This window comes from Trachurus japonicus, chromosome 17 (assembly GCF_045865225.1).
Source record: "Trachurus japonicus isolate A0001 chromosome 17, Traja_1.0".
NCBI lineage: Eukaryota > Metazoa > Chordata > Actinopteri > Carangiformes > Carangidae > Trachurus > Trachurus japonicus.
The window spans coordinates 24439528-24462054 of record NC_140923.1 but is presented as its reverse complement, the minus strand read 5'-3'; the positions used below and the strand labels follow the sequence as shown (position 1 = coordinate 24462054).

The following is a 22527-nucleotide window of genomic DNA, read 5'->3' as shown; positions in this document are numbered from 1 at the left end:
CGAAAACCAAGAAATCCCACTAGCCTCCGTAGCGTAGCTCTGAGCAGCTCGCGGCTCTGCTCCGCCGTTCTAAAAATAGCTTGCACTGACAATTAAAGGTAACAAACCTACTCCTAAAACTATAGGGATTATGGCAATGGGCCAATTTGCCAAAATGTTGAACTATCCCTTTAAGTTAAATCTTTCCAATCTCCTCCTAATGTACAGCAACTGTAAAACAGTCACGGAAATTGAGTTAATTAAACTGATAGTTTAATTAAATCAGTTTAATTACAGAGACAAACTAACGAGGAGTCAGGGCTGTGCAGTGTTTCCCCTAGCCGTTTTGTCTTGGGGGGGCGGGGGGTGGATGAGTCCGGGAGGGGGGGGGGGTCTATGTGAAGGTGTGTGTATTCATCTCTTGCGCGCTCTGTTTGGATTAAATAAACACAAATAGGCTACAAACACACACATTGGCCTCTAGTAGCCTATTTGTTAATCGCGGTGTTTTATTTTGAAAAGGGTTTGAAAATTGACCAGAGGCCTGTTACTGCGAAGGATCGGCTCGACATGGCCAGGCTTTGTGTTCATGATGCAGCTGAACAAAACCTCAAGTCCCGTCCCGGGTTAACATGGTACTACGAAGCTGTTTATCAACTTGGTTTGTTAAGTCCGGCTCTCAGCTTTATGATCTGTGCGCATTCACATCAAAGGGGGCGTTTGGCGTCATATTATTCTTCTTCCGCACGAAATGGATCCACAATGGACTGATTTCAGCCAAGAGGAGCAGGTTGTTTTAATGGAGAGAGAGTATGAGCGATACAAAAAAGCACGATCGCAGCCTGAAGCATCAGTGTTGCTGCAAATATGACAAGAGAGGAGGCTGCTGTTAATTTCTGACAGCTGAACATTGCGCTACTTTTAAATCTTTATTCATTTAAATTAAATAAACTAGAGCAACAAGTTATTTTAAATTGTAGCCTATTCTATTGTTTTCATAGGCCTATTTCACTGATCGAAATTATAGAATACGAGTGTGTGTTTTATTGAGCGTATGTGTGTGCGTATGAAAATAGTGGGTTTTTTAGGTGCTGTGGCTACAAGCAAATCTCCTATTGTCTCTGTACAAAGACAACAAAGATTCATTCAAGATTTGCATTTGGGCAACACTGAAATATAACAGGCGAAACATCGAAATTGATTTTGGCCACATTAAGTGAAATTATTAACTTTACCGATTATCCATCTGTCCTGCTGTGAGTGGACAACTTCTTTCAGTGGTGACTGACTGTATAAAAAATAAGATATAGGCTATAGTCTAATATATAATGAGCTCCTGACGCTCAGCTCAACGGGTGAGGAGGCGGAGACGCTCAGAAAGAAAGTAAACAGCAGTGGATCAGCGTGATCTCTCCCTCCGTACAAACGCTGCGTTCTGATCCAGCTGCACTGGACTTTCAAAGTAAAGCTGATACCAGCTGTAAATGAGTTAAATAGTGAAACAGCTGTGCTTTTATCGCCAGTTTTATGATTAAACTCTGAACATAACCTGGTCGGGACCACAGGTTATGGGCTAAGCATAAGTTACCATGGTGATCTAGCATGGTTAAAAGAGAGCCACCTTTGTAGTACAGGAGAGCCTGACTGGCTTCGCAGTACACCTCGGATTCTCTTGTGTTTATTTGTTTGACTTCCTGCCCGGCTTGATGCGGTCGCTCGCGGCTCAGGCACAAAATAGACCAGACGCAAAAACGATCGCTGCAGGGTGCGAGCCGGCCGCGGAGGTGCACGCCGCGGTGCAGCTGATGTGGTTCGCGGCGCTTCCTCGCCCGGTGTGTACCCGGCGTGAGCGCTGGTATTTAAAAATCAGATGGCAGAGTGCGAATAGCGCCGTTTGGTTGCTTGGGCAGCTTGGGTGCTTCAGGTGGAGCGCTCCAACAGTTTTATCAGACCAACAGGTCCGCTTTGACCGCGATTGGCTCCTAGATGTCCCGTTTTTCAGGGGGGGGGGCGGGGGCCCGTGCACGCGGGGCAGGCCGCCCCGCCAATAGGACAGTAGGGGAAACACTGCTGTGTGTGTTTTGCTACCTGGTGTGGCAGTGGATGATGTCGGGGAACAGCTGAGGCAGGCTGGACGTGAAGGTGAAGTCCAAGTCAGCATCATACGAGTAGACTGCACACTCTGTGTGGCAGTTCCTGGCTTTCTCGGCTTTAGTCAGGTTGTAGTTGCAGGGCTCCATGGCTGCTAGTAAGCACCTCTGTTCAATAAACACATCACATGACATATGGTTACACTCAGTACGTTTACATGACGGTTGAAAAAAAACAAATCATTGCCTTGATCCGACTTTAACTGGACAACTGAGTGCATGCAAACGCTTTAGTCCGACTAATACCGGCCTTCTCCAAATCCGACTAAGACACCCAAACAATGCGACTGGAAATCGATTTTCTTCTGCATGTAATCGGAGTTATACTGTGCGCATGCTTCACAACAGTAAAGATGACACAAAGTGTAGCACAGAAACTGTCCCAAACCTGGCAAAGAAAATTTTTAAAAAAGCAGCATCAGCGCTGACTGAGTGCATTTCACACAGTGCAACCAGCAAGAAAATGTGTTTTATAAAAATAAAAAAAGGAAGCTCGTGGACTGACACGACCCGAGTCATTTGTATAGACAATAGCCTATTTTCGGCTCGGACCGGTGCGTCCGTTGAGGAACTGAAGTTGAAAACTTTAACTTATTTATTTCCATTTTTTTTAATCGGTGACAGAAAAGCTGAACGGAAAGTGGTCCGTATTAGGAAGAGGACACCGCCAGTTATTCGATTTTCCCTGTTGCATGTCAACTGGGACAAAGAGAGAACTCAGACGAGACGCTCAAATCTTAAGCTGTACATGTGAATGTACTGTTTGTGGGTTTCAAGACATCTGCAGCATTTGGCGTGTGTGTGTGTGTGTTTACCTCATCTATGAAGGGAATGAGCACCACAGCCTCCCACTCCTGCTGCTTCCCATTGAGGTCTGTCTTAAAGTCCTGGGGGTAGTACTCAATAATTGGAGAACTCTCACTGGTCATCAGGTGCTGAAACAATAAAATGAATACATCATTGTTTATTTATTCATGTCTGAGTTGATCAGTTTACAATAATATGCTATGTTAACATTATTTTCCAAATGTAGACAAATTTGTGGTGCAAAGATTCATCCAAATTCTGTGTGTGTGTGTGTGTGTGTGTGTGTGTGTGTGTGTGTGTGTGTGTATATATTACCCTGTAAGACTCGGGCAGCAGCTCCATACTGGCAGCAGGCAGGACAGCTAAAAGCTGCTGGAAGGGCATGAAGGGCTTTCCAAGGTCAAATGTCAGTTTTAAGCCAGATATATTTCTGATGTCAGACAGGAAGGGAGCGTAGTGGAACGGGTAGTACCTAGAGAAACACACACATCATTTAAAGATGGATGGAGGCAAAGACTCTCGACTCGACTCACTCTACTCGCTCCGACTTTCACTATAATTGGACTGTGTGCACAGAAAGGTGTGAAACTCTCCTATGTGAAGCTTCCAGTAAGAAATGAGAGTGAGTGACATGTGTGAGAGTAGTTCTTACCAGCTCCAGGACTGGACACCATGGTAATAGTAGTGGAGAATCCACTGGATTCCTTCCACGTAACACTTGGCCTGCTTGGCTAGAAACTCACTGTAAATGGAGAATTAAAAAAGAGATTTTAAGGAAATAATCATGTGCTGGTAAGTTTACTTAAATGAAGACCTGGGGTGTTAAATAAAACTATCAAACACCTATAGTTCTGGGGGTACGTTCGTTGCCTTTAATTGTCGGTGCAAGCTATTTTTAGAACGGTGGAGCAGAGCCGTGAGCTGCTCAGAGCTACGCTACGGAGGCTAATGGGATTTCTTGGTTTCCCTCATCAAACTCAACAAATATACAATCCAACAACTCCAAAAAAATAAGAGTAATAGCGGAATATTATGAGACAGAGTTGTTTTCAAGGCAAATTCATGCAAAACTGCTGATGCACGTTCCTGTTCGAGGCAGTTTTTCAGCAAGCAGTCTCTGCTTTTGCCTCGAAAACAACTCTGTCTCGTAACCTTCCATTATTATCTCATAGCGTGGTGAATGTGCAGGTCACAACTTGTCCACCAGAGCGTTTGGGAGTTGTTAGATTGTGTATTTGATGAGTTTGATGAGGGAAACCAAGAAATTCTATCAGCCTCCGTAGCGTAGCTCTGAGCAGCTCACGGCTCTGCTCCGCCGTTCTAAAAATAGCTTGCGCCAACAATTAAAGGTAAAGAACCTACTCCTAAAACTATAGGGATTATGGCAATGGGCCAATTTACCAAGATGTTGAACTATCCCTTTAACAATTAACCTTTACTTTCGTGATCAGCTCTGCATCGCAAGTCATTTGTTTGTGTTCTGTGAATGGTGTGTGTTTGCATATATACACTCACTCAGACACCACGTCCACACCCATCTTGGTCATGTAGTATGTGCGCTTGTATTGTCTGAACTCTGTTTCAAATATATCGTCCTCCTCTTCCTCATCCTCCGCCACTGTTAGCTTTTCTTTTCCAATCACTTCATCTGAGGAGCTGAGACCTGCTAGACAGAGAGAAGAATCCTACACACACACACACACACACACACATTACAGGGGAAACACACACATGAGAACAGTGGATCATTGTTATCACCGGGTCTCTACCTCCATCTTGTTGTCTTCTTTGCTGGCAGCCTCCTGCTCTGCTGCGAGTCCAGCCGCTTCATTCAGATACTTGTTACCGACTTTACTCTCGAACCACTTCAAGTCCACAAACACCTCGCTAAAGTGCTCCCTGTCAAACTGCAGGCAGGCAGAAGGGGGGGGAAGAGAGGGGTGCAGTCATGTAATAACTCATTAACTAAACCACTTCAATACAATGCAAATGTTATCATTAGCAACTGTTCCTAAAATAGGTGCAGTAGGCAATAGTAACTGTAACTGCATGCTGTACAAAGTTACACAAACAAAAGAAATAAAAAAAATTACAACAACAAATGCACTTTCTGACAAAACATGTTTAAACATTTTGAAAGATATCATCATTGATTATATTACATATCAGTTATATATAATAGATCATTTACACAGAGCTTCACACTGGGATCTCACCTCAGCAAGCTTCTCCAGGTATTTCTCAAAGTTTCTGAGGTTTAGATGACCGTTCTCGTTCAGATAACCTGCATGAGGAAACAGTTTTCATGTAAAAAATAGCTTGCACCGACAATTAAAGGTAACGAACCTACTCCTAAAACTATAGGGATAATGACAATGGGCCAATTTAACCCTTACCTTAGCCCATGGGTGGATCCTGTGTTATCTACTTAAAGACCCACTCCCGTGAAAATCGTGTTTTCTGAGCTTTTCACATGTTCCTGTGGCATTTTTCTTGTGTTAGAGCACTTATCAGCAGAGAAGGAAGTGCAAAATTGCATTTCAGAGTTTTTCTGCCTTCAAACTGCTGTGAACCAATGGCAGACGCGAACTGGCAGTTTCAGGAAGACTGGAATTGAGGGTGTCACAGCTCCAGGGGAGGGCACTAGTGCTACAAGCTCCCGCCCCGCTCTGCATCTGGCTCAGAGGTGAAAGCCTTCACAGCTCGGTGTAGCTGTCTAGGTATAATAGGTATAGCTCACCTGGTAGAGCAGCTTGCACCATGAGCAAGGACTATGTTCCAGTCTGGGATCGAATCCCAGTGTGGAGTTTTACGCTAAACGCGCTGAATCTGTAATTGTACAATGTCCAGCTGTCAGCAAGCGGGGGGGTGGGGTGCGAGGAGGTGGCTGGGCGGGTGCAGAGCAGCGCAGTCTCCGCCCACCCCCCAGAGGTACATTGCTAATGTGCATGGCTAATGAGCTGGTTTTAAAATGGCCGAAAAGGGTCGCGGGAGTGGGACTTTAAAGAACACCTGAAAGCAACTGTCCTAATTGACCTGACGAGGAGCACACTGCTCGTTTTTAATGTAGTCCTCCAATAAACACTGTACACTTTGGGAGCATCTACAGTGTGGCGAGTCCTCTTCTTCTTTTAGTTGTTCAAGTCCCTGGACTCAGCACCTGGTTACACTCTGGATGTGCGTGAGGCTTTTTTGTTCAATGGGCCAATTTGCCAAAAATGTTGAACTATCCCTTTAAAACAGGTAGAATAATACTGTGTGTGTGTCTCACCTCCCAGGCTGGGTAATACACTGATGTAGGTCTTGTATAGCAAAGGCAAAGCATCGTGGCTGATGTGAAGATTAGGAAGGTGAGGGATGAAATCATTTCCAACGAGGAAGCCCATCAGAATCCAGTCGTCTATTACCCGCTCCAAGTCATAATCAGAACCAAGGTGATTCTGAAAAAAAAAAAAAACACTCAGAAACATCACAATGCAGCAGAGTGGGACTGCCATAAGACATCGGGGATTTTACATGATCATACTAATGGTGATGTGCATTTCACTTATGTGTCTGTGTCTCACCTTGAGATTTGAAAACTCATAGTCAATGTACTCTCTCATCAGAGACAAGTGAAGTAAGTGAAAAGTCGTCTCCTCTGGAGCCGTTATCCTAGGTGAGAGGGAAAAAGCAGGTTTCAGAAAAATAAGATGTAGAATAGTGTAGAAGACAACAGATGTGCAACAAGAAAAAAACAAACAAACTTAAAGAAAAGAACTATAAAAATACAGGAAAGAGAGAAGAGAACCTTTTCTGGTTCTTCTTTCCTCCAAAGCGGACCTCTTCTCTGAGCAGGGAGAAGTTTGGCTCGTGGCTGGTTAAACCCAACATTATCTACAACACACACAGAGAGCAAAGATGGAGTGAGTGAGCATCTTTTAGACGTCCACAGAGGATTTCAGCAGTAGTGCATGCACCCGTGTAATTCTAAACCACAGGAACGCAAACCCTACCAGGTCAGCATCCAGGCCGTACAGGCAGTGTCGGGTGTTGGGGTTGTGACCCGGCTTTGAGTTCTCTGAGCGAATAAACTCCATGATCTTGTGTTCACCTTCCCCCGGCGTCTAGAAGAGAAGCACACACACATACACACACTTGATGAAGCAGATGCTGCCTAAAAATTCTTCGGCTTTTTAACCCAGTCCAGGAGTTAAACACTTTCATGTTCTTATTGTTGTCCATTCTTTTTTTTTTTGCTTTTATTTGGTGTGTTTTTATGGTCTGTTACATTACTCATAAACAGACAGGTGCATGGAAAGGCAAGGGAGGCCTATTGGATTTACACGCTGCAAACACTGGCACCTGAGGGACTTAATGACGAATTCTCTCAGTGCTTCTCTTTGAAGTTATTTCATATTGTCCTTGGATTACTATACAACTGTTACCATTCCCGTCATTGTCAACAAACCGTTTACCTGATGAAGGTCTAGTACTGAAACGTCATCAATGAATACATTCCTTTTGCAAGTGAAGACAGTGTGTGGGATTTATTTATGTTTTACCTCTGTTGTAAAGCACTTTGGTCAACGCAGTTGTTTTTAAACATTTTGGCAAATAATCCCAATAGTCATGGCAGTAGGTTTATTACCTTTAATTATCGGTGCATGTTGTTTTGAGATCAACGGGGCAGAGAAGTGAGCTGCTCAGGGAACACAATAGAGGTGAACGGTACATAGTCCCCTGTCTCTTAACTGATCAAATACACAATCCAACAACTCCAAAATGCTCTCTTGGAGAAGTTGTGACCTGCACATTCACCACACTATGAAATAATCATGTATAATTTTGTAACATTACAACACATGAAGCAAATACTGGGAACTACTTGTGCTTTTGAAATCGCTCCGCCTAGCAGCCATGACTGGAATGTAGTTCCGGCTCTGCATTTGCCTCGAAAACAACTCGATCTCGTTATGTTACATTATTATTATTTCATAGTGTGGTGAATGTGCAGGTCACAACTTGTCCATGAGAGTATTTTGGAGTTGCTGGATTGTGTATTTGATGAGTTTTTGAGCGATAGGAGACCTGTACCATTCACCTCCATTGTGTTCGCTGAGCAGCTTGCGTCTCTGACCTGCGGATCTCAAAACAACATGCATCGATAATTAAAAGTAATGAACCTGCTGCTATGACTATGTGAATTATGGAAATAGGTGAATTTACCAAAATGTTGAACTATCCCTTTAAATGTGCTCCATAAATAAAAATGGATCAGATTGGATAGGATTACTGAAAGGTGACAGGGAGCGCAGTGGTGCTACCACGCTGCCACTGAACCTACAGTGTCCACTCTCAACGAATCAGCTGTTCACACACACACACCTCGTGACCAGACAGGTAGACTCTGACGTTCTGCCATAGCTTGTCAGTGGAGAGCTTGTTGTGGACAAAGTATTTGAGCTGCTCCTGAAGCCTCGCCATGAAGTCAGTGCCTGAGGGGAAACAGACATGGCATTCAAAGAGCTGCTGCTAACAAGTCTACATCTGATAAGTCAGCATTGTATAAAACATAATCAGGCTCAAAAACCAACATGATTTCACTAATAGTCATAGTTACATGTAGAAAAATGCACCTTGACCCAAACGGCCTAAATCTCAACAGCAATACCTGTGCCTAAATAGATCAACACAGTTATTTGAAGCTGCTTTCACTCTGGCACAGCAGATAAACAGGAGACACCGTGCTCATTCAGTCTCTGGTGCGTCTCCCTATTCGGTTAGTTTTGGCTGCAGTCAGAACTTTCAGTCGAACCCTGGTGTCGACTACACACTGGGAACAGAGTCAGGAATCAGTCTCTCAGTAACTCGAGATGAGGATAAGTGCAGATACCAAAAATCTGATCCAACATCAGCACTCTGTGTTTTCCTGAAAATTTTTAATTCTGTGTATTTCACTGTTTTTAAAGTGGAATCACTTTAATGCAGTGTCACGATACAGGTTTGGACTGTGTGGTCCCTACGCTTCTGGACATTTCAACTGAGGAGCTGCAAGGAAAGACAAGGAAGAACATCAGAACAGTAACTCCATTTCCTCAGGGGAACTAGAATATGAAAATTGCATTAGTCACGTTCAGCAGATTTCCCTGCCATTTATTGGACATTTTGTTGCTGTAACATGAAGGGCAGTGCAGGTTAATGGGTTACAAACCCCTTTCAATTCTCAGTCATTGGCGTCTCTAGGTTTATTCTGTAATTCACCTTTATCACTTTTAGAGGTTTGGCAAAGTTTCCAAATTCACAAAAATAAACAGACTGTAAATTACCCGTCATATTTATTTATCAAATTCCATGTGTGATGTTACTCTAGTGCAGTGGTTCTCAAAGTGGGGTCCGGGGACCCCCAGGGGTCCTTGAGAGGGTTCAAGGGGGTCCTCAGCCTTTTTATGAAATTTTACCACTTTTATCTAGAGATTCTTTTTTCCAGAAATATTACCTTTTTTTCCTGAAATTTCAGAATTGTTTCCCCAAAATTTGCCCTAATTTGAACATACAGACTAAGAAATTAACATTATTATACAACAAGTAGTTCCAACCAAGCAATCTGATTGGTCAACAATACATTTAGAACGTGCTCAAATCAGCATGACAGCACGCCTGACTCATCACTAAACATATTACTCCACCATGTCATGTTGTTTTATCCATCTCCATGGTAACCATCCATGGATTCTTATTTTTATTATTTTAGAAACGTTATGTTACTCGTGAAAATAAATCACAAACTAAATCAACCCGTAGAGTGTTCCTGTCCGCTGCCAAACTCAAATTTTAAGTTTTAAGTTTTAGCCAAGAGGCTGTTCCCTTCCGTATGTGTACAGTCAGAGAGACACTAGTTGTAACCGCAGTGAAAATAAAATATGGCCTGGAGCTGAATATTTCGTTGGATAAAACGGAAGATACTTGTATGTTTCTCTCTCTCTCTCTTTGCGACTTTTGGGCTTTTAAATAATCTGGAGGAATTTATTTATTTATTTATTTGGTTCATTTCGGGCATGTCAATTAGTCATCATCATCACACATCATCTCAATCCAATTAATACAATACACATGACCGAAAGGGAAAGCGGGAGAAGCAAAAGCTTATCTAGTCCCGCCCCCAATTAATTGGGAATCAAAATGTTCAGCTTTCCCCATCAGCTGTGTCGATGACGCGGTATTGATTTAGTTCTGGAAAGTCCAAGACCGTGATAAAACATTAACGTCAGCTCAGAATTCATCATCTAGGACTAGAAAATCCTTTCTGTTGCTAGGTCGTTACTAAGGGTCAGATTATTTGCTGTATAAGCAAACTAGGTTCCATTACACATAGGAGTCTACTGACGTGACTGATTGTGTTTCAGGTATTAGTCGGACCCCATGTATTCCCATGGAAACGTGAAGCGCACGTGCAAAAACCTTTCAAATTTGAGAGCAAATTGTCCATCAAAATGAATATATTTTGATGATACATTTCATTTTATTTTGTTGGTAATAGTTATATAATCGCAAAATTACCCTCGAGGGTGTGCTTAAATGTAATTTGAGCACTTCAGTGACGCTCAAATGACGTTAAAGCACACCCTCCCCGGTAATATTGCTTGATTCAGTCTGAGAACAAATATTTGTGAATTTCTTGTGTTCGTTTCGAAATTTTGTCCAATAGGGGTCTTTGATGTAAAAAAGATGTAGAAAAGGTCTAGAACCACTGCTGTAGTGTAAAGCCTGTGGCAGCAAACCCACCAGGAGTGATGCAGTTGGAATCGAAGCGAGCCTCTGTGGGAAGGACCTCTCCTTTATCCAGGGCTTTTTTAATCTTGTCTTCTGCTTCTTTGGCAGACCTGCACACACACAAAAAAAAACACAGACTCCAGCGGGTCACTCTCACAGGTCAATTTTTGAAGATAAATAGTCAGAGTCAGTCAGTTTGGATCTCATTCTCCTGTTAGACGGCCGATACAGAACAAAAGGTTTACGACTGTGGCTCCGGACAGAGCTGTCATCTGGATCAGATAAGTTAAAAAGAGAGGGCGACATTATTTTCACTTGGAGGTTTGACATCACAGTGCAGGCATGCTCAGAAAATTCCACTTCTTTATTTGGTAACCTCCTGAAAAGCTGCTCCAACAACCTAAATTTAACAATCGTGTTCAATCAATCAATGCGTTCACGGTCGAGAGGAGCAGCGTTTCTGGGTGAAAGGGCAGACAAATCATCATCATCAGATTATTAATAATGTTTTGCACCTTTTTTTTTTTTTACCCTTTTTAACAAAACCAGACAGACACATTAACATCGTCACAACATGTCCTGTGATTATATTTATGTGCAGCAACTCCCCCTCTATTTAAAATGGAAGGAGTGCCTGAGTTTCACACTGCTGTTTCATCTTGCAGGTTTGGAAGGTTTGAGTCACAGAACCGGGGTCAGACGACCCGAGCTGACCCCTCAGCCCTGCACCCAAACAGAGGACAGGATCTGACGCCCTGTCTTTCTACCTGAATCTCCGTCCTCTCTGTTGGTTCATCTTGGCCCTGGGCGCCACACCATCCACAGCCATGAAGAAGACCTGGCGAGGCTTGATGATCCTGAACAGCACCTCAAGGTAATGGAAGATGTCAGCAAAAATCTTTTCCTCGGAGATGCGAAAGTGGACATCCTCGTCGTTCGGGTGGGAGCACTGATGGATGATCCCGTTCATGTCTAGATAGAGATTGTCAAATTCTGGAATCTAAAGTACGAGGGAAACAAAACACAAATAGTTATGGTTAATATATTGTAAAATATAAGTGATTTAATTTAATAGTCCTGACTTTTTGAAATGTTTCAAACAAACATTTCCTGTGAGGAGGTCAATGGCTTTTTTGTAGTTTGTGTGTCTTTGGGTCATTCTGCCATTCACATGCTAACCTTTGGACACAATAATGAAAAAGTCAGCTTGTCTTTATCAGTCACCAAAAGCTTTCTAGCAGGCTCCCCTGGCCTGGTGCAGACAAAGAGCCCAAGATCTTTCTCTGGTAAAACTGGAAGCTCTGTTGGCATTTAGGTTTTGTAACAGTGAGTGGGTTGGGGGGGGGGGGTCATACATTTAGTGTGTCTGTGCACCCGTCACCATGGTGTGACCTTAGATGTCAGAAGTGGGCATACAACATCTTCTATAATCACTGTGATCCAGTATATTGACTTTTTGTCCCTTTTATTGTCTTAATCGCACACACGCCTCTGCTGTCTTACGCAACGACAGTGACACTGACTGAACCACGTCCAGCTGATGAAACCGCTGCTCCGCCGCTGAAACACTATCTCCCACCACTACAAAGGGAACTAGGTCACTAAAGTCCATCCGAGCAGCCTTTTAACTAACGTAACGAGAGGTTCACTTCAAATGTCGCCCTCGGTCTGATGTCAACAACAGTAGCCTATATTTCACCCAACTGAACTTACTTCACCCAACATTGCAATTGCATGCAACATTGCACGGTGGCAGTGAACTAGCCGGGCAACAATAACTAGCTGCAGCCTCTATTCATCTGTGGGTGTAGAGTTAGTTAGCCTGCTGGCTGTCAGAGAAATGGTTATTGTTATTGTCGGTCAGAATGTTCTTCACCGACAAAGACCGAACTCGTTTGGTCAATAATATTATCTACTTTAACCCGCTGGACGTTAAAATGCGAGCCCACAGACGACTAAAACGGCAAGCTAGCAAGTGTCGGAATTCGGTAAATAGGAGAGGTTTTTGTTGAGTAGAAATAAATAAAGCAGTGAAAACGGGTTTGTAATGAGACAGCTGTCCTGTGGTAGGGTCAATAACACCGGTACGCTACGTGGAATCAGAGTCCCACGGCCCTCTCTCTGTGTTTAGCTCGCCGATAGCCAACGGCTAGCTGATGCTAACGCTGCGGCTATCGGTAACAGGGGATCGGGAAGCTAACGACGTTCATATCTGCTTTCTTACCTGATGTTCCTTGACAACTTCACTGAGACAAGGATACCGCTCTGAAATCCATCGGTAAAATTTCGGGACCCCCATCTTCACCACAGGAAATTAACAACAACTGTTGGATCGAACCGGTGTGTGGTCAAAACTGAGCACAGATGTTATTTAGCAAAAAACAAAACAAAACACAGCCAAGGTTTCACAAGTTACGTTCAGTGGAGTCCGGTTTTGTTTCCATCGGCCGCTAACTAGCTCGTTGTCCGTGGTCCGTCCGCTAAAACGTCCCGCCGCTACAATGGAAACAAGAGTTCCTTTGTTTTGATGGTCTCCTCTTCTTCCCCTCCGCAGTGGTCGCTGTGGTACACGTTCCCGCCAGAAAATGAATAACAATGAATTAAAAAATTAGAAGGAAAAAAATAAATAAAACAATGTGACATTTTTATAAGTCATGATCATGGCTTTTACTTATTACATTAGGCTACAGTTGTAACATTGGATATTTTTGATATTGGTGACAATTATAATTTGGAAATTGAGGAATTTTGTGCCTCATTTTGACTTAGTACTATGTTAGAAAAGTCTAAGTTTGAAGACATTCAATGACTTCATTCAATTTTTTGATCTTGATTGTAATAATGTAAAAAAAAAAGAGTGAATTATGTAAACACACACAAGCAAATTCAGGTGTGCCTAAAACACGCACGATCTGATATCACCAAGTAAACAACAGCCCAGGACTAACCCTAACCCTACACCTAACCGGTTGGTTATAACAGCGCTCCTGGGCTGTTAATTACTTGGTGATATCAGATCATGCCCTAAAACACAGCTTTAAGCACAGAATACCTCAGAAGCAGCTATTTCAAATGATCTGGCATTATCACATTTACTTTTTCTTCTGTTAAATGTTTCCCAAAATCTCTTTGTGTTAGTATAATTTTCATTTTGCAGACAATTGAGTCTCCAGGTTCTAGGCCTACTGAGTGGCCAACTGCTAATTCTTTGTTTGCCATATTTATCACAGGCCAAATGACAGTGTGAAATTTCCTGAGGTAACAGAGCCAGAACAGATGCCTCTAGCAGAAACAGGTTTCACACGAACTGCAACAGCCCCAGCGTAAACATGATATTTTGTGGCTCTCTGGTATTTTATCAAGCACAGATGTGTTCCAGGAGACAGATTATCATTTCATACAACTTCTGAACATCCCATCCTCATATGAGTCCTATTACCAGCAGTAAACACATAACTCGGTCACACAAGTACACTGAAGTGAAATCTTCAAATGCCAAAAGTATCAAGTTAGAATATGATCAAAAATGACAAGATTGTTTCGAAATAATTTATTCAGTTATACAAATACAAAACACCTCTCTCACTCGGTTATCATAAAATAGGTAGGTTTTGGCGGTGTTTACCAAATCCCCTGGATGTGTCAACATGGATCACCACTCCACAGAAACTGACAGCAGTTTGCCTGAAGTTACAATGCAGTTCAGTTCAGATGTTTAACCTACAGTATGTGAAGAGAAAGTCCATTGCTACTTAACAAAATATGATTCTGTGAGGTTTTTCATTTTTTAACAAGCAACAAATAAGCTCACATACATGGAAAAAAAACAATCCAGTTCGATGTAGCATTGGAAATCAATGCCTTGAGTTACATGAGAATCACTGTGATTACAGACAAACATGTAAAATGAAATCTCCTTTTGTTCTGATAGTAATGGAAATAGCATATCTCCATCATTTATTGGTCTTCCTTGACTACCTCACATTCTACACTCCTCAGAAAATGAAGTGACGATACGCTTGACAGAATGAAATTCAAGTCATATTTATTAAAACTGGTTTCTCCCAATCTGGAAAACACAAAAGTACACATAAAGTGGAGAAAAAAGAGGAGGTTGACAAACAATTTGGGAAAAGGGAGAGGGGTTAAAAGCTTCATGTGAAGACATCATTTTTGCATGTCATTTTGTCTTGTGCTTTGGCCTTTAAAAGGGAATATGCATCACACTAGTAGCGTTTGGCTGGATGTACCCCTAAGAGCAACAGCTTAATTAAAAAGGTACAAGTTCTGATTTGACCTAAAACCATAAGGAGGTGTTCTATTGTAGCCGATAAACAAAAATGCTTTCTAAAGTCTCTTGTTCCGTTTTGTGCCCCAAGCCAGGTCCTCGTTTTGTAGCTGTAAAATGACAGTACATCTCCTGCTATACTGATGTACTGTTCCAAAGTCTTTACTGCTGTCCAAAAAAAGTGTAGCTCATTAAAATAAGACAGGTTCAGTTCATTTCATCTCTGCCAGTTTTGACGGGCGTCCTGGCTCGGCAGAAAGCTGGGCTCCTCCCCTGCATCAGACTGATCCTCTACCGCGCTGAGAGGAGGCTGATGGTGGCTCTATCACCCGCTGAAGACATGGTGGGGGGATGTTCAGACCAGCTCCAGTACCTGTGAGGAGAGAAAACACAGACCTGTGAAGTAACCTGCAGCTCGGCCTCACTGGAAGTAACATGTTAAAGGGATAGTTCAACATTTTGGCAAATTGGCCCATTGCCATAATCCCTATAGTTTTAGGAGTAGGTTCGTTACCTTTAATTGTCGGTGCAAGCTATTTTTAGAACGGCGGAGCAGAGCCGTGAGCTGCTCAGAGCTACACTACGGAGGCTAATGGGATTCCTTGGTTTCTCTTATCAAACTCATCAAATACACAATCCAACAACTCCAAAATGCTTTAGTGGACAAGTTGTGACCTACACATTCACCACGCTATGAGATAATAACGGAACGTTACGAGACAGAGTTGTTTTTGAGGTAAATTCATGCAAAACCGCTGATGCGCGTTCCTGTCAGGGGCAGTTTTTCAGCAAGCGGTCTCTGCATTTGCCTCGAAAACAACTCTGTCTCGTAACGTTCCGTTATTATCTCATAGCGTGGTGAATGTGCAGGTCACAACTGCATGGGCCAATTTGCCAAAATGTTTTTTTGTGATCAAGTTTTTATTATCCCCCCCCCCCCCTTTACAATATGCCCACATTAAACCATATTCACAGCTACACAATTGACACACATATACCACCTTATACATCGTACATATACCACCGTACATCATACATAATAACCATGTGAGCTACTGTCCCACCCCCATCCCACCCACACCCCCCACACCCCTCTGGCTTATTTCCCTCCCCTCCCCTTGCTGGACTCAGTCAACATCCGAACAAAAAAGGAGAAATACATAACATACATGTACAGTTCAATTAATTAACACAGGAGTGCCGAGTCCCCTTGTCCCTCTCATCTTCTACTAACAGATGACCAAAATATACACCAGTAATAATAATAAAAAAATTAAATTAAATTAAATAATTTCATACATCCATGGAGGACTGAGCCCTATCGATTAACCAGCTTCATCTGTGTAACTTAAGTCTAGTCTTTTCCAATGCCTTAGACAGGACCTCAATGCTACTTGCTATAGCCCCATTTGATCGAGCAATCGAGAGTTCTAGGGAAGTAATGTCGTGCAGTAAGGCAGTCCATTGAGAGATATTGAGTGTGTGTGGCGGTTTCCACCTCTGTATTAACATTTTTTTTAGCTGCTGTCAGGCCTAAGAAAAGTATTTTCTTCTGAGTGAACTTAAGCAATAATTGACTCATCATTTAACAGCAAAACAATCGGGTTACACGGTATGTTGACCCCAATTATATCTCCAATCAGGGATGCTACTTGAGACCAAAAAAGCTCCTCATCCGGACATTGCCACATCATATGACAATAAGTCCCTATTTGGCTACAGCTCACTCCGCTCCACCAACAGCCACAGACAGGATTGTTTTAAAAAGGGCCTCAAAACGTACCTTTTTAAAAAATCTTTTAATCTGTAACTGCTCGCTCAAGACAACTGTTTTTAACTCTTGTTTTTAACCTATTTTTCTTTTTTGGTTGCTGTTGTAGCACTTTGAGATTTTTTGGTAAATAAAGTGCGTTACAACTAAAATTTATTATCATTATTATTATTATTATTATTACAGTTACACAAGGGGCAAATGGGAGTGGACCAAATGTGAAGTTGACAGCGTTTCCTGGGGGTTAAATAAAATCTATGAATACATTTATAATGGATCATTTGATAATTGAAATTTCGTGACGTAATTTTAATGTTTCCCCATACGCTCTTCCAGTCAATAACTTGGTTATATTCCTTCAAGTCGACATTCCACACTTTGGTCAATTTGCCAAAATGTTGAACTATCCCTTTAAAGAAACAAGACAAGGTCAAAACCTAGAATATGGTGGGATATTTACCACTACTAATTTTCTTAAAGCGCAATCACGGAACATTTCTTAGATTATTCATTAATTATTTCTATTCATTAACAGTGCAATATGTGTGTCCCTATTCTTGATTATTTATTAGTAGTAGTAGTTGTTGTTTTTAAGTAGTTTTAAGTGACCTATTTCACCTATTTCTTTGTCCAATTTGTGTAAAAAGACAATAAAGACTATTCTATTGTGGTATATTTACATTCTTCATCTGTCTCTCCTACACTGCACTCACGGCTGACACTGTCATTACCGGCAGCCATGGTTCATATGTTTCAATGCAACAGTGTGTGATTTGCCTACAGCAGGACTAAAAATAGAACGGAAAAAGGGCACATTTTAAACTAAAAACACAGCCTTTCCCCATTTGAAGGAATTATGGGTACAGTTCTAGCATGGTCCAAACATTTACTTCCTGGTAGGTGGATACTGTGTTGCAGTTTAACACTATTGGATCTGTCTTTACCCAGTCACTAATGTTTGGTTGTGACATATGTGATGTGCCGGAACCTGTTGCAATGAGCAGAGCAACCCAAAGTGAGTGCCAGATGTTCGTCAATTACAGCAGCGTTGCCACGGCTTCGCAAACATCCATCTCCACCGGCCGTCACTGAACTAACAACTTCCAACGGTGTGGAGTACTAAAGGCAAATGAAAAAATGAGTGGAAGTACTCGGCCAGTGCAGTTCAGCCCAATTAGAAAAAGAATCCAAATTCATTCCCACTCAACCTTTGTGTTATGTAGCCATGAAGATCATTTTAATTTGATGTGGTGAGGTTTTGAAATCTCGGCTGCCGAGACCTTTGCTGTCATGGCATTTCCTTTTTGCAACTCAAAAACTCCAAACAAAACAATAATAAATGCTGAACATTCCCTTCCTCAAAATAGGTGCTAGTTTCTGTCAACTGTCTGATTGATTTCTGCGGGAGCAACAACAATTAAGGTCTACAACCAGATTCTGCTCTCTCATGCAGAAGTGTGGCTTTTTAGTAGAACATTCATATAAATATAAAGTGCAAACCTTGATTGTTCCTTGACTGTTTGCTGCAATAAGGACATTTGACTCCTGAAACAAAGAGAAAAACATGTTAATGAAGGCACATGGTTTCTTGATGTTACAGCACAGGCAGTAAAACAACTATATAATAATAACTATGATTACTATACTTTTTTATATGTGGATGGAACTGCACAATTTATTAGCAGACGTGTTCTTGTAGAATAATAGTAGAATGTTATTTATCTATCTTGTGGTTCCTACATCTTTGACCTCACTAAATGCATCAGGATAGAGAGGTGTTGTGATTAGATGCACAAACTAGTCGCCGTAATGTTCTTTGTAGTGTAATAATGAGGGGGGGGGGGGCTCACTCCATCAGGCAGAGCCCTCCAGCAGACAGCGCTGACAAACTCGTTGGTGTCGTCCTCCTTCTTGTCCTTGTCCAAGACGCTCTTCACTGTGTCAAACTTGAACGTTAACAGTGTCTTGGAAAGTCCTTTGTAGTAGAGGTACAGGGAGTTGTTCTCACTGCCTGTACACACAGACACACACAATTATGTTTTATTAGCAATTATGTCAATGTGGTTTGAATTGTAATCTTATCACAGTGCGGTAATGGTGCTCCTGCAGGACTAACCAAAATGAAATGTTATAAAAAAGATTATTTTCCAATATGACAGTTATCGTCAAGGTGAATTCTTCTTACCACAGGCAACATAGTCTCCGTTGGAAGCTAAACCGACGAAATTCTTCTCATTGATGTGACCCTTGAAGGAGCGCAGACAGTGGGTTTTGTTGACGTTCCACAGCTTCAGCTGACTGTCTGTCGAGCTGCCAATTAAAAGCCCATAAATACAGAATAAGTGCAGAAGTGGAGCGTATAAGATGACAAGACATGCTTAGGAATAATCATTTCCAAAAAAAACCCCTTCAGCTCCACTGACTTACGCTGAAACTATTTCCTCTCCGTTGACGAACTTGGCGTAGGACACGGCCTTCCTGTGGCCTTTGAACACCATGATTGGCTGCTTAGTGTTGCGTAGATCATAGTAGTGGACACAGTGGTCTGGTGAGGAGGGAAAAAAAACAACAACAAGTGGGTATGTGTTTACAGGGAGAACACTCGCTCACTCACGCTTGTTTCTCTAACATGGCCTTGTTCTGGATTTGTTTTTCATTTTACGACTCTAAACCAACAAACTCAAAAGTTAAGGAGGGGCTTTCCTTTTTCAGGCTTAGCGCACTTGGGCTTCAGGCAGTGGGGTAAATACGCTGGGGGCATTTCACAGCTGGATAACAGTTTCTGAGCTGCTGCTTTTATCCAGCGTTGTTTTTTTTGAAGGATTGTTTCTATGTACAAGTGAATATTTGTCATTCTTACTTCTCCTTCGGGACAGTAATAAATAGTCTGGACACCAGAGCCTGTGTGACTACAGAGGAAATTTAGTGGTCTACAAGGGGAAAACGGCTGTGGTGTGAGGTTTGTGCACCAGGGTCAGAAAGCAACAATAGTGTCAAATCTCAAAGAGAGAAAAACAAGTTTCTTTGCTTGTGATTTTAACAAGAGACAGATGAGTGCACTGGTATGATTTGTTTTTTATTTCACTGTCACCTATTAAATAAAAAGAGCTCATAATCATCTGATCTAAAGAGGCACAACAACCTGTAAACCTACCTAAACACCATGTTACTGCACTGGGGCGGCAGTGGCTCAGGCGGTAGAGCGGGTCGTCCAATAATTAGAGGGTTGGCGGTTCGAATCCCGCTCTCTCCCAGTCTCTGTCGTAATGTCCTTGGGCAAGACACCTTACCCAACTTGCCTCGTGTGAATGCGTATGAATGATCATGGTGGTGGTCAGAGGGGCCGTTTGGCGCGAAATGGCAGCCACGCTTCCCGCCCCAGGGCAGCTGTGGCTACACACGTAGTTTACCACCACCGGTTTGAATGTGTATGAATGAATAATGGTTACTGTACGCGCTTTGGGTATCGGGTAACGGTAGAAAAGCGCTATATAAATGTAATCCATTATTATTATTATGTTAGGGATTTAAAGGAGAACTCCCCATGTAGCGTGTTTATGAGGTGAAGGTTGGAAACTTCAAAAGAAAATGAACTCTTATTTTCTGGACAATTTCTCCCAATAATTACATGTTTCCATCTTTTTTTTCCACAATAGAGGAGAATGAGAAGAGAAACCGAAACACAGGCCTCGTGTTACCTGCGCAGCCGAAAGCCAGATGATATCTGGAGGTTGGACTGAATTTAACACAGCAGACGTTGGCCTTGGCCTCGATGCTGGCCACCGAGTTGTCTAGATTGGTTGACCATAACTTCACTGAAAGAAAAAAGAAATTGGAAAACGATAATATAAGGACATTTGAGCATAGGCAGAAGTTGGCTGTAATACGTGGTGGAAAGCTGGAAAAATGAACCATCAGACAAAATATTGCTCAGTCACCTTTAGCGTCGTCAGAACCGGAGGCTAACAGCTTGGGGTCCATCAGATTGAAGTCGACACTCCAACACCTTTTTTCATGTTCCTGAAAAGAAAAGAGGGAGATGATGTCATGACAAACCTTGATGAAATAGATATGTGTAAACTAGAAATAGCTAATTTTCTTAGCCAATTACACTTTTTAAAATCTGATCTGTAGATTCCCATTGTAGCTGATTCAGATACAATTTAATAGAACCATTTGTAAATTTTCTTTACTGTACAATTGGATTCTATGTATATATTAAAATACCAGACATTCTTGGCCTTATAGGTAAAAATTGAGAATTTTTCTTCTGCCTTTGTGCTTAGCTGTGATGTTGTGTTGTATGATTGTGGATCTGACTGCCTGGCACAGAGTCTGATCTGAGATTGATCAGCCAGCCACCAATCATAGCCATGGATGATCCTTGATACTAGCCTATCACAAGCTGATCAATCTTTACCATGTAACCCATGAAGTTGATTTGCTTCATTAATTTTAATTTATGAGCATGCGTGCACAGGGCTCCAGACTAACTTTTTCACAGGTAGCACCGGTGCCACCTAGCTTTTCATTTAGTAGCACCAAAACAAATTAGGTAGCACCATATTTTTCTTTGTATAGCGTGTTATTAATACGTGACCTAATACACAGAGTGGCATGTTTAAAGAGGCTGCGGTAGAGTGGGCTGTTGATGAGGTAAGAATGCTAAAATAATCAACTATAGACCACAGTGATGGAAAGAGTACCAAAAAAAATCTACTCAAGTAAAAGTACTGTTACCTTGATGAAATTGTACTCAAGTAAAAGTAAAAGTAGGCCTACTGGTATAAAAATCTACTCAAGTAAAAGTAAACCCATTTAAAATGTACTCAAAAGTTACTTAGTTACTTCTTTTGGGTGAGGGGGTATAGTGGCCAGGGATTGGCCTCACATTCTGCGTGCATGTCTCTGTGTTCCAAATCCGTCCCTTCTCCATCGATACACTGGGGTCCATCATCTTTTAGCTCGTGGCACCAACTTCTCTATTCTGACCTTCTGACACTGCAGTTGTCCAGATAATCAGATGGACAGTTACTGGCACTAAGGTTGTCACGATCATGGTCAGGATACTAACATTTTCAACTCAATATCGATATTCGGGAAAATATTCAATACTCGATACCATTTTCGATACCACAGGGATAAAAAAATATAATAATTATAAAAATCTCTCTCCCTCCCTCACTCACACACACCTGCTTCTTTACTGTCTTTCCTGTCTGCTCTCAAGGGGGGAGGGGCGGGGGGGTATTTTACTGTAGTCTCTCTCTCTCTCTCTCTCTCTCTCTCTCTCTCTCACACACACACACACACACACACCTGCGTCTTTACTGTAACTGCTCTGAAGCAGTGCGCTTCTTGTCTGTTCCTCTGAGCTCCTAGATGACCATGGATCAACAATGGGCTCCTACATTTGACTCAACGGGCCGGTACCGAGAATGAAGTCGGGCCGTGCCGGTCCGCGGTCCCGTTAAAAACAATGAACACCACCGATGATTTCATTTAGGAAGAAAAAAAAAGCAAAACAAACAAACCCGGACGCCTCGGACAGGACGTGAAATGTGGACATGTCTGGGCAAGCAGGACGTTTGGTCACCGTAAACGTAGCCTAATAGATGGACATGCCTGATAAAGTTAACGTCAGCTAGCTGCGGATAATGGTTAATAAAAATAAGACTACAACATTGTAGCGACCAGCCCTGTGCACATGTAGCGGTGAGGGGGAGAGGGGTGTACCTGCCTGCTGCTGTGTGCGTGTGTGAAGGGAGAGGGGGAGAGAG

At 42.2% G+C, this 22527-nt stretch overlaps 2 protein-coding genes across 3 annotated transcripts in view; both read right to left on the bottom strand.

Moving 5' to 3' along the window:
- Positions 1-13166, bottom strand: part of xrn1 (5'-3' exoribonuclease 1) — a 35444-nt gene extending 22278 nt beyond the window's left edge. For both annotated transcript variants that reach the window (XM_085804098.1, XM_085804099.1), the window contains exons 1-15: positions 12913-13166; positions 11456-11688; positions 10701-10798; positions 8304-8413; positions 6932-7042; positions 6727-6812; positions 6503-6590; positions 6208-6376; positions 5153-5220; positions 4706-4843; positions 4452-4621; positions 3589-3678; positions 3252-3408; positions 2945-3064; positions 2068-2237 (exon numbers count right to left, since the gene is read on the bottom strand). In XM_085804098.1, the coding sequence (XP_085660224.1) occupies positions 2068-2237; positions 2945-3064; positions 3252-3408; positions 3589-3678; positions 4452-4621; positions 4706-4843; positions 5153-5220; positions 6208-6376; positions 6503-6590; positions 6727-6812; positions 6932-7042; positions 8304-8413; positions 10701-10798; positions 11456-11688; positions 12913-12987 (1883 nt within the window). In that variant the 5' untranslated portion in view covers positions 12988-13166. The remainder of the gene's footprint in view (positions 1-2067; positions 2238-2944; positions 3065-3251; positions 3409-3588; positions 3679-4451; positions 4622-4705; positions 4844-5152; positions 5221-6207; positions 6377-6502; positions 6591-6726; positions 6813-6931; positions 7043-8303; positions 8414-10700; positions 10799-11455; positions 11689-12912) is intronic.
- A 1057-nt stretch (positions 13167-14223) lies between these two features.
- cop1 (COP1 E3 ubiquitin ligase) overlaps positions 14224-22527 on the bottom strand; it is a 43109-nt gene continuing 34805 nt past the window's right edge. The window contains exons 14-20 of the mRNA XM_085804095.1: positions 20686-20767; positions 20446-20562; positions 19175-19292; positions 18933-19057; positions 18598-18758; positions 18248-18292; positions 14224-15349 (exon numbers count right to left, since the gene is read on the bottom strand). Coding sequence (XP_085660221.1) covers positions 15332-15349; positions 18248-18292; positions 18598-18758; positions 18933-19057; positions 19175-19292; positions 20446-20562; positions 20686-20767 — 666 coding nt within the window. The 3' untranslated portion in view covers positions 14224-15331. The remainder of the gene's footprint in view (positions 15350-18247; positions 18293-18597; positions 18759-18932; positions 19058-19174; positions 19293-20445; positions 20563-20685; positions 20768-22527) is intronic.